Source organism: Platichthys flesus, chromosome 3 (genome assembly GCF_949316205.1).
Source record: "Platichthys flesus chromosome 3, fPlaFle2.1, whole genome shotgun sequence".
Taxonomy (NCBI): Eukaryota; Metazoa; Chordata; class Actinopteri; order Pleuronectiformes; family Pleuronectidae; genus Platichthys; species Platichthys flesus.
Window position 1 is genome coordinate 83,568 of NC_084947.1, and position 18,327 is coordinate 101,894.

Consider the following 18,327-nt stretch of genomic DNA (forward strand, 5'->3'; position numbering starts at 1 on the left):
ACGGGGGGAGGACAGTGAGGACGTCCATCAAGAGAACGAGGTGAGATATACTCACACATCCACTAGAGGAGCAGAGGCAGAGCTCCCTGATGAGGAGGATTTTTTGATGGAGGAAGATTTCCTAAAACTGTCAGCCAAAAGAAAAAACCCTGAAAACAAGACAAATAGTAACCAGGCAAAAAAAGTATCTAAGATAAACCCACCGTGTTCTTCCTCTCAGTCAGAGGACATTTCAACAGAAACACCGGAGAACATGAAGGAGGATGTAGAGAGGCTTTACACCTTCACCAGTATCAGGAAGTTTTTACAAAACACTAAGGGCACAAGAATGGTTAGAGTAGAGGACTTCTACCCAGATTTAGGACTTTTCCTCAAGTCATTGAAGTATCACATGGGGAATTCTGAAGGTCCAGACCAACCGACCTTCACTGATCAGGAAACGTCTTAAAAAACGAATGTCGAAAGTCCGAGCCCAAATAGCCATTTGATGTTGAAAACCCTGTCTGTTTCTTCTGTCTGTGTGGTCCTCTATGTTTGTTTTAACCTCTCTCTTATCCTCAACATGTGTGACATAAAGCTGGGATCTTTAAATATGAATGGTGCCAGAGGAGATGTGAAGAGAGCTGCTCTGTTCAGCCTGTGTAGCATCAGGAAGTTAAATGTTTCTTTCTCCAGGAAACACACAGCACAGCTGAGAGTGAAGCTTCGTGGAGGAAGGAGTGGGATGGGCAGGTGTTCTTCAGCCATAAGTGCAGTAACAGTGCTGGAGTGGCCATTTTATTTTCCAGGGACTTTCTACCTGTTTCCTCTGCAACAGAGGATATTGTAGAAGGTCGCCTGTTAAAAATACAAGCTGTTTTTGAAAATGTAAAACTAACCTTCATAAATGTTTATGCTCCGACTGTAGGCACAGAAAGAGTAACTCTGCTAAACACTCTGAACTCTGCTGTTAACTTGTGCAGTGGTGAAGGTCACATGTTCCTGGGTGGTGACTTTAACTGCACGGCTGATGCAGCTCTGGACAGAAACCATGCAGAACCTCATGGAGCCTCCAGGAGGTGTCTTGTCAAATTGATTGAACAGAATGATCTGTGTGACACCTGGAGGTTTCTTCATCCGATCAGCGTCAGTACACTTGGGTTCATACTAGAGACAATACTCTATCTATGGCTCGGCTGGACAGATTTTATTGTTTCAAACATCAGGCCAATGCTCTTCAGAGTTGCTCCATACACCCAGTTGGCTTTTCAGACCATTCACTGGTTCAGGTTTCAGTTTCCATTAAAAATATTAAGTGCAGCAGTAGTTACTGGCATTTCAATGTAGCCCTGCTGTCAGATAATGTTTTCAAAAATGCTTTCGTTTTGTTTTGGAACAATTTTTCAAAAACTAAATCTGACTACACCTCATTACAGCAGTGGTGGGATATGGGAAAGGGTCAAATTAAGAATCTGTGCCTACAGTACACTCTCAATGTCACGAGAGACATGACCAGGTCTATGAAAGCTCTGGAGACAGAAATAGTGGATCTGCAAGATTTAGCAGAATCCACAGGAGACGGAGAACATTTTAAAGTTCTCAAAAACAAAAAGTCAGCTCTGTCAGACCTGTTGGGTTTTTCTGCTCAAGGTGCTCTGGTTCGCTCCCGGTTCCAGCATGTTGCCAAGATGGATGCTCCCTCTCACTTCTTCTTTGGCCTCGAACGTAAGAACGGGCAAAAAAGACTCATGACCTCCCTGCGTCCAACACGGGGCAGCTGTTGCAGGAGTCTGCAGAGATTCGCAGATATGCTGTTGGTTTCTATGAGGACCTCTTCGCGATGGAGTTCCAAGAGAGACCAGAGTCGGCACAGCTGTTCTTTGAGGGTCTACCCAAGGTGCCTGCAGAGCAGTGGCGATTCTAGAAAATTTTACATGGGGTGGCAGAAGGGTGGCAAGTTAAATTCCAGGGTGGCAAATCACACACACAAAGTCAAGTCAAGTCAAGTCTTTTTATTGTTGGAAACACACATGCCTGGTGTCTATATGTATTTATTTATACCAATCGCTAATGAAAACAGTTAACATATTCACATATCCAGCAGCAAAACAATTCATATTTCCCTTCATAATGACAAATACTTTTCTAAATGGCCAATTGAATTTCTAATGTATTAGGTTATTACATACACATGTACATATGTATTATGTATTAGGTTATTACATACAAAATCATGTTTACCAAAGCTAAACTAACTAGCTACCAAAAGATTCACTCGTGAATGCTAACCGCGGCGCCATCCGTTTCAATGGGAATCGCGACTCTCCGTAATTTCAACATTAATTTTAACATATTTATAATTCGAAATTCGTCCCAGCCTTTATACCACATACACAATAGGGTCTATAGCATATAACCGAGTCATCCTCTCACATTTTAATGCAGCTGTATAGCGAGCTAGCTACTAGTCCTATCGACTTTTGCAAGCTAGCAATTAAATAAACGATTGAAATTACAACGGAATTGTCTATCACATATGACCACTCATCACATTTTCTTGATTCAAGTTTCAGCTGTACTGTACCTTTTTTCATCACTGCAAGTGTACAGTTGGCTTGTCTCCAGTTCTTTGGCTTTCAAACCGTTTCTGTCTTCATTTTTGAATGAAGCGGCAGATGCGCACGGTGAGAAGAGAGCAAATAGGATTCATGGACTCAACCATTTTATAGGGGAGGGGGGACATAAAGATTTTAGTTCTTAAACTTAAACAAGTTACCAATGAGATCAACAGCTTCAGTAGCAAAAAATATAATACCATTCAATAAATGTATATTGGAGACACTTCTAACAACCTGGGTGGCAAGTGGGGTGGCAAGCATTTTTTGGGGGGTGGCAGCTGCCACCCCTTGCCACCCCGGTAGTTTCGCCACTGCTGCAGAGGTCAGTGCAGAGCTTCACACACAGCTCTCTGCTGAAGAGCTACATGCTGCTCTGCAGAGGTTAAAGAACGGCAAGGCTCCGGGTATCGACGGACTGCCTGCTGACTTCTACAAGGCTTTCTGGCCTGTGATTGGAGGAGATCTGCTGTTGGTCCTCAGAGACAGTTTCAACAAAGGACAACTACCTTTGAGCTGCAGGAGAGCGGTCCTCACCCTTCTCCCCAAAAAAGGAGATCTTAAAGAAATAAAGAACTGGCGACCAGTGGCTCTGCTCTGCACGGACTATAAACCTTTGTCCAAAGTGTTGGCAACGAGGCTGAGAAAAGTGATGGAGCAGGTCATTCACGTAGACCAGACCTACTGTGTGCCCAGCAGGCTGATATCTGACAATATTACTCTGATTCGTGATGTTTTGGACCGCTCTGGTTCATCGGGCTGTGAACTTGGTCTTATTTCTATAGATCAAGAAAAGGCTTTTGATCGGGTTGAACACGGATACTTGTGGCAGGTGCTGCAGGGGTTTGGGTTCAGCCCTGGTCTCATAGCCATGATCCGGACTTTGTACAGTGACATTGAGAGTGTTTTAAAGATTAATGGTGGATTAAGCTCTCCTTTTAAAGTCCAGAGGGGAATCAGACAGGGCTGCTCCCTCTCTGGCATGCTGTACTCTCTAGCCATAGAGCCGCTCCTGCACAGACTGAGGGTACAGCTGTCAGGTGCAAATCTCCCAGGGTGTCCACAAACTGTGAAAGTATCTGCTTATGCTGATGATGTCATGGTCTTTGTTCAAAAACAAGAGGACATCGATATGTTGGTTGAAAATCATTTCAGTAAAATATCATCTGCTAAAGTTAACTGGGGAAAAAGTGAAGCTTTAGCAATGGGAACTGAGCTGAGGAGAGAACTTGTATTACCGGGGGGCTTGACCTGGAAAAAAGAGGGTCTTAGATATCTAGGTGTTTATCTTGGGGATGCAACCTTCATAAGCAAAAATTGGGATAATGTTTTAGAGAAGGTAGAGGGACGCCTTAAAAAATGGAAGTGGCTTCGTCCACACATGTCGTTTAAAGGCCGCACCCTCATTATAAACAACCTGGTGTCCTCCATGCTGTGGCACCGACTGGCATGTGTGGACCCCCCAGCATGTCTGCTGGCCAGGATACAGGCCGTGATGGTGGACTTCTTCTGGGACCATCTGCACTGGGTCCCACAGAGTGTCCTCTTTCTACCTACGGAGGAGGAGGGACATGGCCTTGTCCACTTGGCGAGTAGGGGGGCCGCTTTCAGACTCCAGTTTGTCCAGAGACTCCTTACTGGTCCTTTGGACCTGGTCTGGAGACCAGTAGCCCGTGCCATACTCGAGCGGTGTGGTGGGCTAGGCCTGGCTGAGTCGTGGTTTCTAATGGATGTGAATGCATGTAAGTTGAACAACCTTCCACTTTTTTACAAAGGACTGCTCCGAGTGTGGGGAATGTTCCAGAAGGGCAGACTGAAAGACTCTGACTCTCTGCTCTGGCTCCTCAAAGAGCCAGTGGTTCACAGGAATCGGCTCCGGTGTGCTGCAGAACCAGGCCTGAATCAAAAACTGTGCGAGGCCCGGGTCCTCACAATGGACCATGTGGTGGAGGTGTGTGGCCCTCACCTGGACAACGCTGCAGGTCTGGCCTCACGTTTGGGGATCAGGTCAGTCAGGGTGGTCAGCTTCCTGCTGAGAGGCTGGAAACAGCAGCTGACTCACCCTGAACTTCAGTTGATCACTGATTACCGGGATGGACTCATTCAGCCGGACACCAGTGATCCTCTTCCTGAGTTAACAATTGTTCCTATGATGAAATGTGAAGGTTTGTTGTTGAAATTAAAAACTGCCTCTGGTAATACACTCAGCACCATGACAGGGAAAACAATATATTATTTACTAGTGAAGTTTCTGAACCAGAACAGACTAGAAGCCCGGAGTGACTCTCCATGGAGGACTCATCTGGATCTGACGGAGGCTCAGAGGCCGGAGTGGAGAGCCCTGTACAAACCACCGCTGACTAAGAGGGGGGGGGGGGACTTACAGTGGAGGGTTCTACACGGAGCTGTTCCTGTAAACGCTTTTGTTTCGGTGATTAACTCTGAAGTTGCTGCTACGTGTCCTTTCTGTCCACAGAGGGAGACAGTTCTTCATTGTTTTCTGAAGTGTGGTCGACTCTCCTCACTGTTTCTGTTTCTGACTCACCTGTTTGCTTTATTTGAAGAAGTTTTCACAGATCAAATGTTCATCCTGGGTTACAAGTACAACAGTAAAAACAAAATAAAATGTCAACACTTCAACTTTTTTTTGGGTCAAGCAAAGATGGCGATCTATCTCTCCAGGAGGAAAAAACTTGAAGACTCACTGGATGTAGATGTTATTTTTATCTTTAAACGAATGTTAAAGGCGAGGCTGAAAACTGATTTTTCTTTCTTTATTTTGTCAAATAATGTAGAAGATTTTGAGAAGATGTGGTGCCTCAAGCAGGTTTTATGTTCTGTGACAATAGATAAGCTGGTGTTTGGTCATATTTTGGATTGAATATTGTTTTTATGTTGATGTAACTTGTGTTTTTGAAAACTGAGTAAATAAAAATCATGAAAAAAATCAAATCTCTCTCACTCCGTCTCTCTCTCTCTCTCTCTCTCTCTCTCTCTCTCTCTCTCTCTCTCTCTCTCTCTCTCTCACTCCATCTCTCTCTCTCTCTCTCTCTCTCTCTCTCTCTCTCTCTCTCTCTCTCTCTCTCTCTTTAGTTGGCAGCTGCCAGTGAGTTTGTGATGGCTGCTGCAGGTGAAGCTTCGGCCTCCACACGCCCGACACGGAATCGAACTGTGTCCGGCTGTAGGTGAGGTTGTTGGATATGATAGCCTGAAGTTTCTTTTATTGGCCAAGTATATTTTCACATACAGGAAATAGACTGTGTGGTTGGTGCATAAAACATAAAACAACAATATATATAAGTATAAACAAAGCATTAACTGAAAATTTGCACAAGAGCAAATATTAACAAATAGCGAAAACTAATATAAGAGATACGTTTTAGGAAAATAGAACAATAAGCTATTGTTTGCACGTGTGGACAGCACATACAAAGCAAACCAGTTATTGGAGAGAGGAGTCGTGATTCATGGCTCTTTCCCACCTGCAACCCTAACCCTGAACCCTTTTAGAGAAAGAGCTGGCCAGACACGGTCGGTTATGGTCTGAGATAAAGATGATCCCATCAGCTGTAAATCTCCAAACCGGAGCAATTGAATTTGGTTTACAGGGTTTAAAATTCAAGAACGTTATTACACTGTGCAATGGTGTACAATGAAATGGTTTGGCTGTGGAAATGAGTGACATTTGATTTGCTCGTGCCCGGACAGAGCTGGTGGGAGCCTGTCGGGTGCTTCTGGGGACTCCGCTGCCTCCACCGTGGACCCGCTACCTTGGCCGGTGGTGGAGCCTCCTGAACAAAGTTCACAAGAGGAAACAGTTAGGACAACCATCAAGAGGACGAGGACTGAGGTCATTCAATGATTCAAACACTAGATGATATTAAAGAAAAAGTCGTGCTCACTGATGAAGACGAGTTGGTGATTGATGAGGAAGTTTCCAACTGTCGACCAAAATAAAAAACCCAGAAAACAAATCAAACAGTGAACAAGCAAACAAAGTGTCAGATACAAACCCACCATGTTCTCCTCTCAGTCTTTCTACAGAACAAGGGAACAAGACTGGTGAGAGGGGAGGACTTCTTCCCCGATTCCTCAGGAAACTAATGTCTGAAGTCAGAGCCCAAATGGCCACTTGATGGTTAAACCGTGTCTGTTTCCTCTGCCTGTGGTCCTCTACGTTTGGTTTAACTTCAGCCTCATTCTCAACATGTGTGACATAAAGCTCTTTAAATATAAACGGTGCCAGAGGAGATGTGAAGAGAGCTGCTCTGTTCAGCCTGTGTAGGATCAGGAAGTTAAATGTTTCTTTCTCAAGGAAACACACAGCACAGCTGAGAGTGAAGCTGCATGAGGAAGGAGTGGGATGGGCAGGTGTTCTTCAGCCATAAGAGCAGTAACAGTGCTGGAGTGGCCATTTTATTTTCCAGAGACTTTCTTCCTGTTTCTTCTGTTACAGAGGAAATTGTTAAAATAAACGCTGTGTTTGAAAATGTAAACATTGTGGCGTGCACTCATGGGTGTGTCCTCTCACCCAGTGGGTTGATGGGTAATGTAGCGGCTGTAGCTATATATACTTCCCGTATGGGGAACATGTGCTAGTTCTTCTTTGCTACTGAATAAACGACAGTAAACAGTACCTGCGTCTCTGCCTTTCCTTGTCTTGCCACAACATAACCTTTATTAATGTTTATGCTCCGACTGTAGGCACAGAAAGAGTAACTCTGCTAAACACTCTGAACTCTGCTGTTAACTTGTGTAGTGGTGAAGGTCACATGTTCCTGGGTGGTGACTTTAACTGCACAGCTGATGCAGCTCTGGACAGGAACCATGCAGAACCTCATGGAGCCTCCAGGAGGTGTCTTGTCAAACTGATTGAACAGAATGATGTGACACCTGGAGGTTTCTTCATCACACTCAGCATCAGTACACTTGGGTTCATACTAGAGACAACACTCTATCTGTGACTCGGCTGGACAGATTCTATTGTTTCAAACATCAGGCCAATGCTCTTCAGAGTGGCTCCATACACCCAGTTGGCTTTTCAGACCATTCACTGGTTCAGGTTCCAGTTTCTATTAAAATATAAAATGCTGGTCCTCAGAGACAGTTTCAACAAAGGACAGCTTCCTTTGAGCTGCAGGAGAGTGGCCCTCACCCTTCTCCCCAAAAAAGGAGATCTTCAGGAGATGCTTTGTATTATTTGTATCTCTCTTTATCTCTCTCTCTCTCCACCTGTCTGTCTCTCAATGAGTCACATTGTTTTCGGATAAAAATGGAAAAAAATGGAAAACCTGATTTTAACTTAAGAAACTTTTTAACAGATGATATGGACAGTGTTTGTCCACAGTGTAAATGTGTAGTTTCCTGATAAAAACAGATCCGTTCAAAGTACATAAACAAAACAAACATTAAAATACAAGCGGAATAAACATAGAAATTGATGAGATACTGTAGAAACATAAAGTTTCATTTGACTAACCCTTTTATTTGTTCGGTGGAGAATTTTTCTCTTTTACTTTTGTTAATATGATGTTTAATGGTGATGATATTTATAATAATTTATGATGAGGATTTTAGGAAGTATAACTTCAGGAGCTCAGAAGATCATACGAGGATTCACTTCAGTTCTGTAATGTCTCAGATAAATAAAACTTATATATAGAAATGCTATAAACTTCTGCAGTTTTGGTTTTAAACCTGTTTGTAGCTAACGCAGAATTGATGGATACAAATTTGATGAAACATGAGATGAAGAGAAGAAAAGAAAATATGTGAAACTTTATAAATTTAATTAATGTATATTTAGCACTTTGTTTCATATATATTAAATCTATAAATAAAATATCATATGAGACAGTATCAATATGAAGGAAATATAGTTCAAATCAAGAGCTGTGATATTTATATTAAATAATTACTTCAGTGAGAATAGAAAAACAAAATAGTATTATTTCAAATGATATTTGACCTTTTATGTTTCCTGTAGGAAAGACTCAGCGGTCCAATCACCAAACAGCAGGTCGTCTGACTGTTAAAGGTCAGAGGTCATTAATCAGCTGAATATTAATATTAATGATGAGGTGATGTTTGATTTGTATGATAATGTAATGTGGTCAGACGTTTGCCTCTGATCAATAATTGATAAATGTCAGCGATTATTGGTCTCCGGAGCTTCAGACTCTGCAGGAAACAGACTTCATTAAAAAGTCAAGCATCCTTTATGTTTCTAAGGTTATTGAATATTTGATCTATCATGATATCAGGGTAAACTCTAACACTGTGCTTTGTTGGGACATATTGATCAACTATGAATAAAAAAAATGGCAACATGACTGAGGATCAGACCTTTGATTTCATTGATGAGACAAGAGACGACAGCAACGTGGTGCTGAGTGATAATTAAATGACGTAGATACACAATATAAGTTCCTCTTACTAACAGCACCTCCATCATTACAGTCATCACTTCATCTCTGTCAGACTTTTTCTTTTTAAGGTAAACTTCCTCATATTTCATGGATTCTGTTGCTCGTGGCGTTGGAGACTGTCCTTCCTGGAGATGGATCCTCTGAGATTTCTACATTTTCCTGTTAAAGTTGGTTGGGAAGCTGTACTCTTGTTGAAAGTTGAGATCCGATGTTGCATCTTAATAAAATTTGATAGATTGAACTCCTCATATCCATTTCCCTGTGTAATGGATATGAGGAAACTCTTTAAATTCAGGGTCGATGATGGAAAAGCTTGAATACAAACATGGTGGACGGTGACAAGTTGCCTCCACCGTCATTAACATGACAGTTTACTGAGACAAGCCACATGACGTCATCACATGATGTTGCCACTCTGACTTACTATATCATAACTAATGTTATACTGCTACTAAATAGTCTGATAGTTAAATTGTCGGTATTTTCTAAGCTTATCTCTCCAATATTAGCATCGCTACACTGGCTTCCAGTTAAATCTAGAATAGAATTCTCCTCCTCACCTTCAAGGCCCTTAATAATATAGAGCCTTTATACCTTAAAGAGCTGTTAATACCTTATAAACCCACTAGAGCACTCCGCTCCCAGAACTCAAGCCTACTTGTCGTCCCTAAAGTCTCTAAAAGTAGAGTAGGAGCCAGAGCTTTCAGCCATCAAGCCCCTCGGCTGTGGAATCATCTACCACTTTCAGTTCAGGAGGCAGTCACCATCTGTTCGTTTAAGAGTAGACTCAAAACCTTCCTTTTTGATAAAGCTTATAGTTAGAGCTAGTTAGTGCACCAGAACGTTACTTGTTCTATTTTATGACACATGACACGCGGAGCTTCTCTTTCCAGCTTCTCCTTCCTCTTCTCCATCCCTATCCCCCTTCCCCGGAATCCCTTTGCTTTATCACCCCCAGATCCAGGGCCTCTGTGGCCGCACCATGGATTACGGTTTGTGGATCGCGCACCGGGGGTCGCGGTGTTGGATCCAGTGTGGCGGATTCTGAGTCATGTGGGCTGATCGTGGTGCTGGTGGCGGACCCTGTGTCGCGTTGGCATTGGGTACGGGCGGTGGACCAGGACCACGGTGGTGGCTCGTGATGGGTCCTCCTGGTGGTCGGCGGTGGACGGTGACTGAGGGCTGGAGTGGCGTCTGGTCTGGATGGTGGATCGTGGTCCTGCTGGTTGCTGAGCATGGACTGTGATTGCAGCGGGACTGCTTGGCATGTCATGTTGGGGTTCACCTTCGGGATGTCTACGCTCATCAATGCTGCTAGAGACTTTGATTATTGATGATGTTCTCCTGCACGTGGCATCTATTGCACTTCTGTCCGTCCTGGGAGAGGGATCCCTCACATGTGGCTCTCTCTGAGGTTTCTACATATTTTTACCATGTTAAAAGGGTTTTTTGTAGTTTGTCCTGACTCTTGCTGAGAGTTAAGGACAGAGGATGTCACACCCTGTTAAAGCCCTATGAGATGAATTGTAATTTGTGAATATGGGCTTTACAAATAAAATTTGATTGATTGATTGATCTTATCTGGATCAATTCTAGTCTTCTATACATCCAATATTCACTCAGTGAATCTAAGTGCAGAACCACCTCTGTCACTCACTCGCTGTCACAGCTGTCAGTCACATATATTGGGGGTATGGGGGGAAAACGGGGATCAAACTGCCGAAGATCGCATCAGTGGTAAACTCGTCAGACCTCCTGAGCCTTTGGCCCCTTCCTGGGTTTTTCCTTCAGAGGCTCCTCCCTGCTCACTGAGGAGTTGGCCTCACCTGCTGGTAGTCGATGGTCAGTTTCAAGATGGCTCTCTCTCCTGATTGGTTTGTGGTTTGCTTGTGTTTGGTTTAGTTTTGGTTAAGGATATATTTATACCTCTACTATATATCATATCATATTCTTTGTATATATAAGTCTATATACACATATTTACACATGTGTACATATTATTATTATTATATTTACTATTATTATATATACTGTTGCTGCCATTACTACTATATACTGCTATTATATTGGTATAATTACTATCATATATAAATATATATTGTTATATATTATATACTACCATCAAATCATCAGCACTATTAACATCATCTTGCCACTGCACCTTATCTACCTATTTACCTTGTTTTTCTGTTTTTTATCTTTCTACCTATCTCAATATTTTATTCTATTGTATTTTATTGTATTCAAATATACCGGCTGGTATGACTGATGAATAAAGTAATCTACCTATCAATGTTAACAAAAAAACAAAAACTAGTGGCACTTTGTGGTCAGTCTTTCTTGAAGAAAATTGTACTTTCTTGATTCTTGTTGTTCTGGTTTGCTCATCATGGTTGATGCACTAATTGTGAGTCGCTTTGGATAAAAGCATCAGCTCAATGAAATGAAATGTAATGTAATGTACCTCACACCTGCAGTTACACAACACCCACAACTCACTACTGATTACTACCAAACCTACTATGCTTTGCTTAATTTTGATATGATTTCAATGAATCATTGTTTATTGAAATGGCTGCTGTGTGGACCTCCGTTCTTTGTTGAGCTCTCACATGAGCGGCATAGCACTAGTTATCAAAACCAATCAGTGATGTGGCGTCTGATAAACTTCATTTAAATAATATTTTTGACACGTCTGTAAAAAAAGGAACTTTATTAAAATCTGAAACCGAAGCGACACGTGTTTGTTTACATGCGACATGTGTCGTGAAAAGCCTCCAAGGTCCGAAAGTCCCGCCACGTCGGAGGAAGTCCATCCTGCAGGAAACGACCACAACGCTGACATGGCGATTGGAAGAGCTTGATGTAGCTCCGCAACCAGGTCTGAGGGGGAGACAGACAGGTCAGAGAGACAGACATGTCAAAGACGGAGAGACAAAGAGGCCAACATTCAGAGAGTCAGACAGGTGAGAGACAGACGTGTCACAGAGAAGTAGGATTCTCACCATGAAGGAACGCACCACGACGTCGGGCATCTGGGGCAACTGGTAATGCAGCAGGGCGGTTGTGGCGTGGTCAGTTACCTTCTGGAACACTTGGTACTGAGACTTGGTCCAGATGTCCAGCTGCAGAGGGACAACAGACACATTGCTATGGAGACAGCAGCAGACGGGTTACCATGGAGACAGACAGGTGTCCAGTGACCTCTCACCTTTCCGTCTTCGTTGTAAACGTTCTCATTGAATCCTCGAACGACTGTTCTGTCAATGAACAGTGAACGCATCACAACAATCGCTTTTAACACCTTCCCCAGGGTCACCTGAAAGATAGACAGGTGAGGTTAGACAGGTCAGGAAGGTGAGGCAGGTGAAGAAGGTGAGACAGGTGAGTACCAGAAGAACAGCTGATGTCCCGTTAGGTCTGAACAACTCGATGGTCAAATCAGGAAACATCCTGCCGATCCGAGAGATGACATCATCCACGTACCTGTACACAGTATTACGCAGTATTACACAATACTACACAGTACGTATATAGAATAAACTAGGGTTGGCCAATCCGGAATCATGATCTGACATCATCCATTAATAAATAAATAAATGATATATAGAAGTTTGTATCTTCACTAGCCTCATGTTTTGTGCTTTAAAACGTGTCATGGACTTTAATGTTATAACAAGTGTGTTGTAATTTACAAAATAAGGTTTTCAAATCAAAAATCAGGCCCCAACGTTCGGATCATGAACCGGATCGTTCTGGTCACTTTGATCCTGATGTCCTGGATGTGCACAGCATGTATTGTGTAGCAGATAAACTACGTGCACACATTGTGCACGTGTCTCACAAACTCTGGATTTAATTAACAAGCACAAAATAAAGCTCAGTTCTGGTCAGGTCATTATAACCTGTGAATATTGTTAAAGTGGAAAGTGAGGGAGGACACTCTGAGACCCTGACACGGTAAAAGACGACTGGACCTTTAATGTGCGTCTGTCCTGGTCCTGAAGCAGTGCTTGTTATCATTTTGCAACGCGATGCATCAAGAAACGATTAATTTCCCCACCCCTTAAATATACAAATGTATAAAGTAAAGCAATAATCAGCCACCTCCTCTACATGGAGGACATCAAGCTGCATGCTAAGAGTGAGCGAGACACAGTCCAGGACATAGTGTCAGATTCAGGATGGGAAAGCGTTCACTGAGAGGAAGAATCGAGCGGCTGGGACAGTGTACAGGAACAACTGTGGATTAGAGGAAACCGAGTCCTGATGGAACGCACTGTACCACTAAAGGTGTTTGTGAATAACAGAGCTAAGACCCTGTGAGACTTCAGGCTCCGGACAAATAGCTACTAACCAATGAGACACACTGGTGCTGGACAAAGAACAGAAGATGGGAGCAGTGACAGATGTGGAAATTCGGGCAGACAGTAACATCAGGAAAAAGAAGCATGACAAGATCGAGATGTATGCGATCATCCCTGTGGTAGAGCATTAGAGACTGTGAACCTCAAACTGATGTCCAGCATCTGGAGAACATCTGTCTAGCAGAGCTTAGTCCTAGAAACACATTCTAATACCTCAACTCCCAGAACTCAGGTAGAGAAGAGAGGACATACAACCCCATGTGGTGGGAGGGAGATTATTACACACACACACACACATATATATATATAAATAAATATATATAAATAATACTTAATGTAGTGACTCACTGAGGAGGAAGTACCAGAGTACTGGGTTGGACTTTGGGTCGCCTCTTGGCTGAAGCTCCCATTTGATTTGCCGATCGTTTGAGAGACTGTTGGTTCAGCAAACTAGAAGCCAGACCAGCATGGTACTGCAACTACAAACAGATACACAACAGACACATACACACCAAACAGAAATATACACAGAGTCAAGACACACATTATCTTCTGCGGATCTGCTGTGTGAGCGTGAAGTGGTCCTGAGATTGGTTTCCATGGTCACAAAAAGACTTCATAATAAGAATCAATAAGACACAATTCAGAGGTCAGCTGATAATCCACTGAAGTTCACTGCACATGTGGAATTAGTTAACTTGTTTTTAGATTTCTTTTATTATTATTATTATTATTATTATTTAATTCGATAATCCAGATAGTGAGGGATGATTTTGTTTAGAGCTGCAGGAAATGTTTTGAATAGAAATGATGCATTTTTTCCCAGTGTCACACTTTCACACTGTTTACTTAAGAATGAGTTTATTTATCGGAAATCATTTCGTCATCGCAAGATTCAACATGTAATTACATATCACGTTTTCCTGATATAGTGCAGCGCGAATGAAGATGGATACCTTGTTGGACCACTTGTTAGATGTTAGCTGTTAGCATGGATACCAGGGATGGGCATAATTAATCGACAATCGATTAATTGATCATTAGAAATCAAACAAATTCAGGTTGTGTTGCGTATGCAATGGATTTCGCTATGTGGCAGGAGGTCGGAATATCTGAGTTGCCTGGAACGCAGCACAGTGAGGATGTTAGCAGCTGGAGGAAGAAGCCCGGAGCTAGCCTCCGCTGCTCGGCATCATGTCCGGACCCTCAGTTCACAGGGAAGGGAACCCGAACAGACCCGGGTTTAGGTGACGGGTTCCGGGAGTAGGGGCGTGACAACAACCAGACTGAGAGGTCATGAACCATCGAATCAAGCTAGCTCTCAGCAGCTAGCTGCTGCTCTCTCAGCGGGGCTAAAGAGAACAGCAGCGCATATTTTCAAGAGTAACCAGTGAACGGATCTCGTTTAACTGCCAAAGAGTTCATCTTGTAATAAAGAACTCAATGAGGAAACACGCTGTGTTATTTCTATTTTCACTGCATTTTAATATAGTATATAAACAGGGAATTTTTTATATAAAAATATTAATGATTATTCGAAATTCGATCGTTAATCCTCCCGACGATCGATTAAGACAATTTAATCGAATGCCCATCCCTAACGGATACCTTGTTGGACCGCTTGTTAGCTGTTAGCATGGGTACCTTGTTGGACCGCTTGTTAGCTGTTAGCTGTTAGCATGGGTACCTTGTTGGACTGCTTGTTAGATGTTAGCTGTTAGCATGGATACCAAGGATGGGCATAATTAATCGACAATCGATTAATTGATCATTAGAAATCAAACAAATTCAGGTTGTGTTGCGTATGCAATGGATTTCGCTATGTGGCAGGAGGTCGGAATATCCGAGTTGCCTGGAACGCAGCACAGTGAGGATGTTAGCAGCTGGAGGAAGAAGCCCGAAGCTAGCCTCCGCTGCTCGGCATCATGTCCGGACCCTCAGTTCACAGGGAAGGGAACCCGAACAGACCCGGGTCTAGGTGACGGGTTCCAGGAGTAGGGGCGTGACAACAACCAGACTGAGAGGTCATGAACCATCGAATCAAGCTAGCTCTCAGCAGCTAGCTGCTGCTCTCTCAGTGGGGCTAAAGAGAACAGCAGCGCATATTTTCAAGAGTAACCAGTGAACGGATCTCGTTTAACTGCCACAAGAGTTCATCTTGTAATAAAGAACTCAATGAGGAAATACGCTGTGTTATTTCTATTTTCACTGCATTTTAATATAGTCTATAAACAGGGAATTTTTTATATAAAAATATTAATGATTATTCGAAATTCAATCGTTAATCCTCCCGACCATCGATTAAGACAATTTAATCGAATGCCCATCCCTAACGGATACCTTGTTGGACCGCTTGTTAGCTGTTAGCTGTTAGCATGGGTACCTTGTTGGACCGCTTGTTAGCTGTTAGCTGTTAGCATGGGTACCTTGTTGGACCGCTTGTTAGATGTTAGCTGTTAGCATGGATACCTTGCTGGACCACTTGTTAGCTGTTAGCATGAATACCTTGTTTGACCACTTGTTAGCTGTTAGCTGTTAGCATGGGTACCTTATTGGACCACTTGTAGGCCTGAAGCAGTTGTGAGTATAAAGGAGTTTTGTCCTGAACTGGATCCAGACTGAGGAGACCACTATTATGAAGAGGATGAGACTCTGATGGACGACCCACGAGACCACTGAGACGCTCCAGTTCACTGGGGGACAGAGGTGGGAGACAGGCAGGTCAGAGAGACAGACAGTAAACTGCTCTGATCAACACAGATTTTCAGAAAAGATTCAGCTGCTTTTTCAGGCGTGTGTTTACATCTTCTAAACTAAACCCACTAAATTAAACTGAACTAACCGAATTTCAGCTGAAATTTAACTGTCATTTAGTGGAGACACAAGCTGGTTAAAATAGTATTGTTTATTTAAGTTATGATATGTAATATTAAAAATTTTTTTTGTTATAATAGTATTAAATCAAGTTATGATGTTTAACGTTCGACATTTCGACTGTACAGTGTTTCCTGATAATACATAAATGTGCATCTGCCAACCAGCTGCCACTCAACATCACGACTGTTCTGTCTCCTGACGGTGGAACCAGCTCCCCAGTGACATCAGGACAGAAAGTCACACGTCTTCCTCTAAAGACTAAAGACACATCTATTCAGACTTAAGCTTGGATAAAAAATAAAAAAATAAGAACACTATATTTGTTGCACTATCATGTCACCTACATGTTGCACTTCTGAATTCATATTATGTTCCTGGATAAACAGGAAGACGCTTCCTCTGCATCTAAGAAGCTAAAGTCTCTGTGTCTGTGCGTGTCTGTTTATCTGTGTGTTTGTCTGTCTGTATGTCTTTCTGTATGTCTGTCTGTGTGTTCGTGTGTGTCTGTGTATCTGTATGTTTGTCTGTCTGATTTAAACTGTAGATGTTTTCATACATGAGTGATATATTGGTGATATATTGATGATACATTGATGATATATTGCTGTTGACGGACCGGGACTCACTTCAGGTCCCTGTTGACCGCCTGCAGATTGTCCTGGAACTCGGATATAAACTGCTTCTCTCGACCCTCCAGCGTCTCCCGGTTCTTCATCCCGTCTTTCAGGGACTCGAACACACGGCTCACACTGGAGCGAAGGGCCTGAATTCCATTGATCGCGTGAGAAAAAGCGTCAAGATTCACCCCGACATTCACCACGTCCGCCATGTTGTCTGTTTGCTCCTGGCGCTCAGAGATGACGTCAGAGAGCGACTAGAAACGTCCTTATGTACAATTATTTGATCAAATGTTTAAATTTGAAAGATAAAATAAGTATTTCAAACGGTTAAAGATGACTCAGAAGTCAAATAATATATAATAAATAAATATGTTTAATCTGTTTATTTAACTTTTGTTGTTGTTTACTCATCAGCCAAATCTGGAGCGTAACCTGGGGTTACCGTGTTCTCATTGGCTCATTGTTGTTTCTCTATAATTGTATTCCTTATTTTATTTTATTTGGTCCTTTTAAATAACTAAAAACATAAACTTACCCTAATTAAGTAAACCTATGAAACAACCTATATATATATAGATGCAGTGACACACACTGTAGGGAGAGAGAGAGAGAGAGAGAGAGAGAGCGAGAGAGAGAGAGAGAGAGAGAGAGAGAGAGAGAGAGAGAGAGAGAGAGGTGGAGTTGAGAGTGGGGGGAGAGTCAGTTAAGAGTAAGTCCACAAACCAATCAGTTTATCTACAGGAGAGAGAGAGAGAGAGAGAGACAGAGAGATAGGGAGACAGAGAGAGAAAGAGAAAGAGAGAGGAGGATGAGAATAAAGTAAAAGAAAAGATAGACAAGAAATTGTAGAAGCGATGAAAAAATAAGAAAAAGAGACGAAGACGAAAAACAGCTTGTGAAAAGGAGGAGGAAGAACGACTGGACGTCTGTTTAATCAGCTTAAGGGAGAGAGAGAGAGAGAGAGAGACAGGTGAGTAACTCAAAGAGAGAGAGAGAGAAACAGTTGTATAACAACCATCAGTGACTGTATATAAAGATGATCAGTGACTGTATACAAAGATGATCAGTGACTGTATATAAAGATGATCAGTGACTGTATATAAAGATGATCAGTGACTGTATATAAAGATGATCAGTGACTGTATATAAAGATGATCAGTGACTTTATATAAAGATGATCAGTGACTGTATATAAAGATGATCAGTGACTTTATATAAAAATGATCAGTGACTGTATATAAAGAGGATCAGTGACTGTATATAAAGAGGATCAGTGACTTTATATAAAGATGATCAGTGACTGTATATAAAGATGATCAGTGACTGTATATAAAGAGGATCAGTGACTGTATATAAAGATGATCAGTGACTGTATATAAAGAGGATCAGTGACTGTATATAAAAATGATCAGTGACTTTATATAAAGATGATCAGTGACTG

General features: G+C 42.3%; 1 protein-coding gene across 1 annotated transcript; it reads right to left on the reverse strand.

The window, feature by feature from the left end:
- Positions 1-11,718: 11,718 nt before the first annotated feature.
- med27 (mediator complex subunit 27) lies at positions 11,719-17,109 on the reverse strand. Its single transcript, XM_062381993.1, has 7 exons — positions 16,893-17,109; positions 15,938-16,082; positions 13,738-13,868; positions 12,415-12,508; positions 12,234-12,341; positions 12,028-12,147; positions 11,719-11,905 (listed from the first exon to the last, which is right to left on the reverse strand). Exons 1-7 carry the CDS (start codon positions 17,093-17,095, stop codon positions 11,771-11,773), a joined length of 936 nt encoding a protein of 311 aa, XP_062237977.1. The 5' UTR covers positions 17,096-17,109; the 3' UTR covers positions 11,719-11,770.
- Between the last annotated feature and the right edge of the window lie 1,218 nt (positions 17,110-18,327).

What these genes read in the sequence shown, in the direction of transcription:
- med27 (XM_062381993.1), bottom strand. Translation starts at nt 17,095, where the DNA reads ATGGCGGACGTGGTGAATGTCGGGGTGAATCTTGACGCTTTTTCTCAC. An exon ending in CCTACAAGTGGTCCAATAAG is followed by an intron (nt 13,869 to 15,937) that starts GTACCCATGCTA and finishes ATCTGTTTGTAG; the next exon opens with TTGCAGTACCATGCTGGTCT. An exon ending in ACTCTGGTACTTCCTCCTCA is followed by an intron (nt 12,509 to 13,737) that starts GTGAGTCACTAC and finishes TACTGTGTACAG; the next exon opens with GTACGTGGATGATGTCATCT.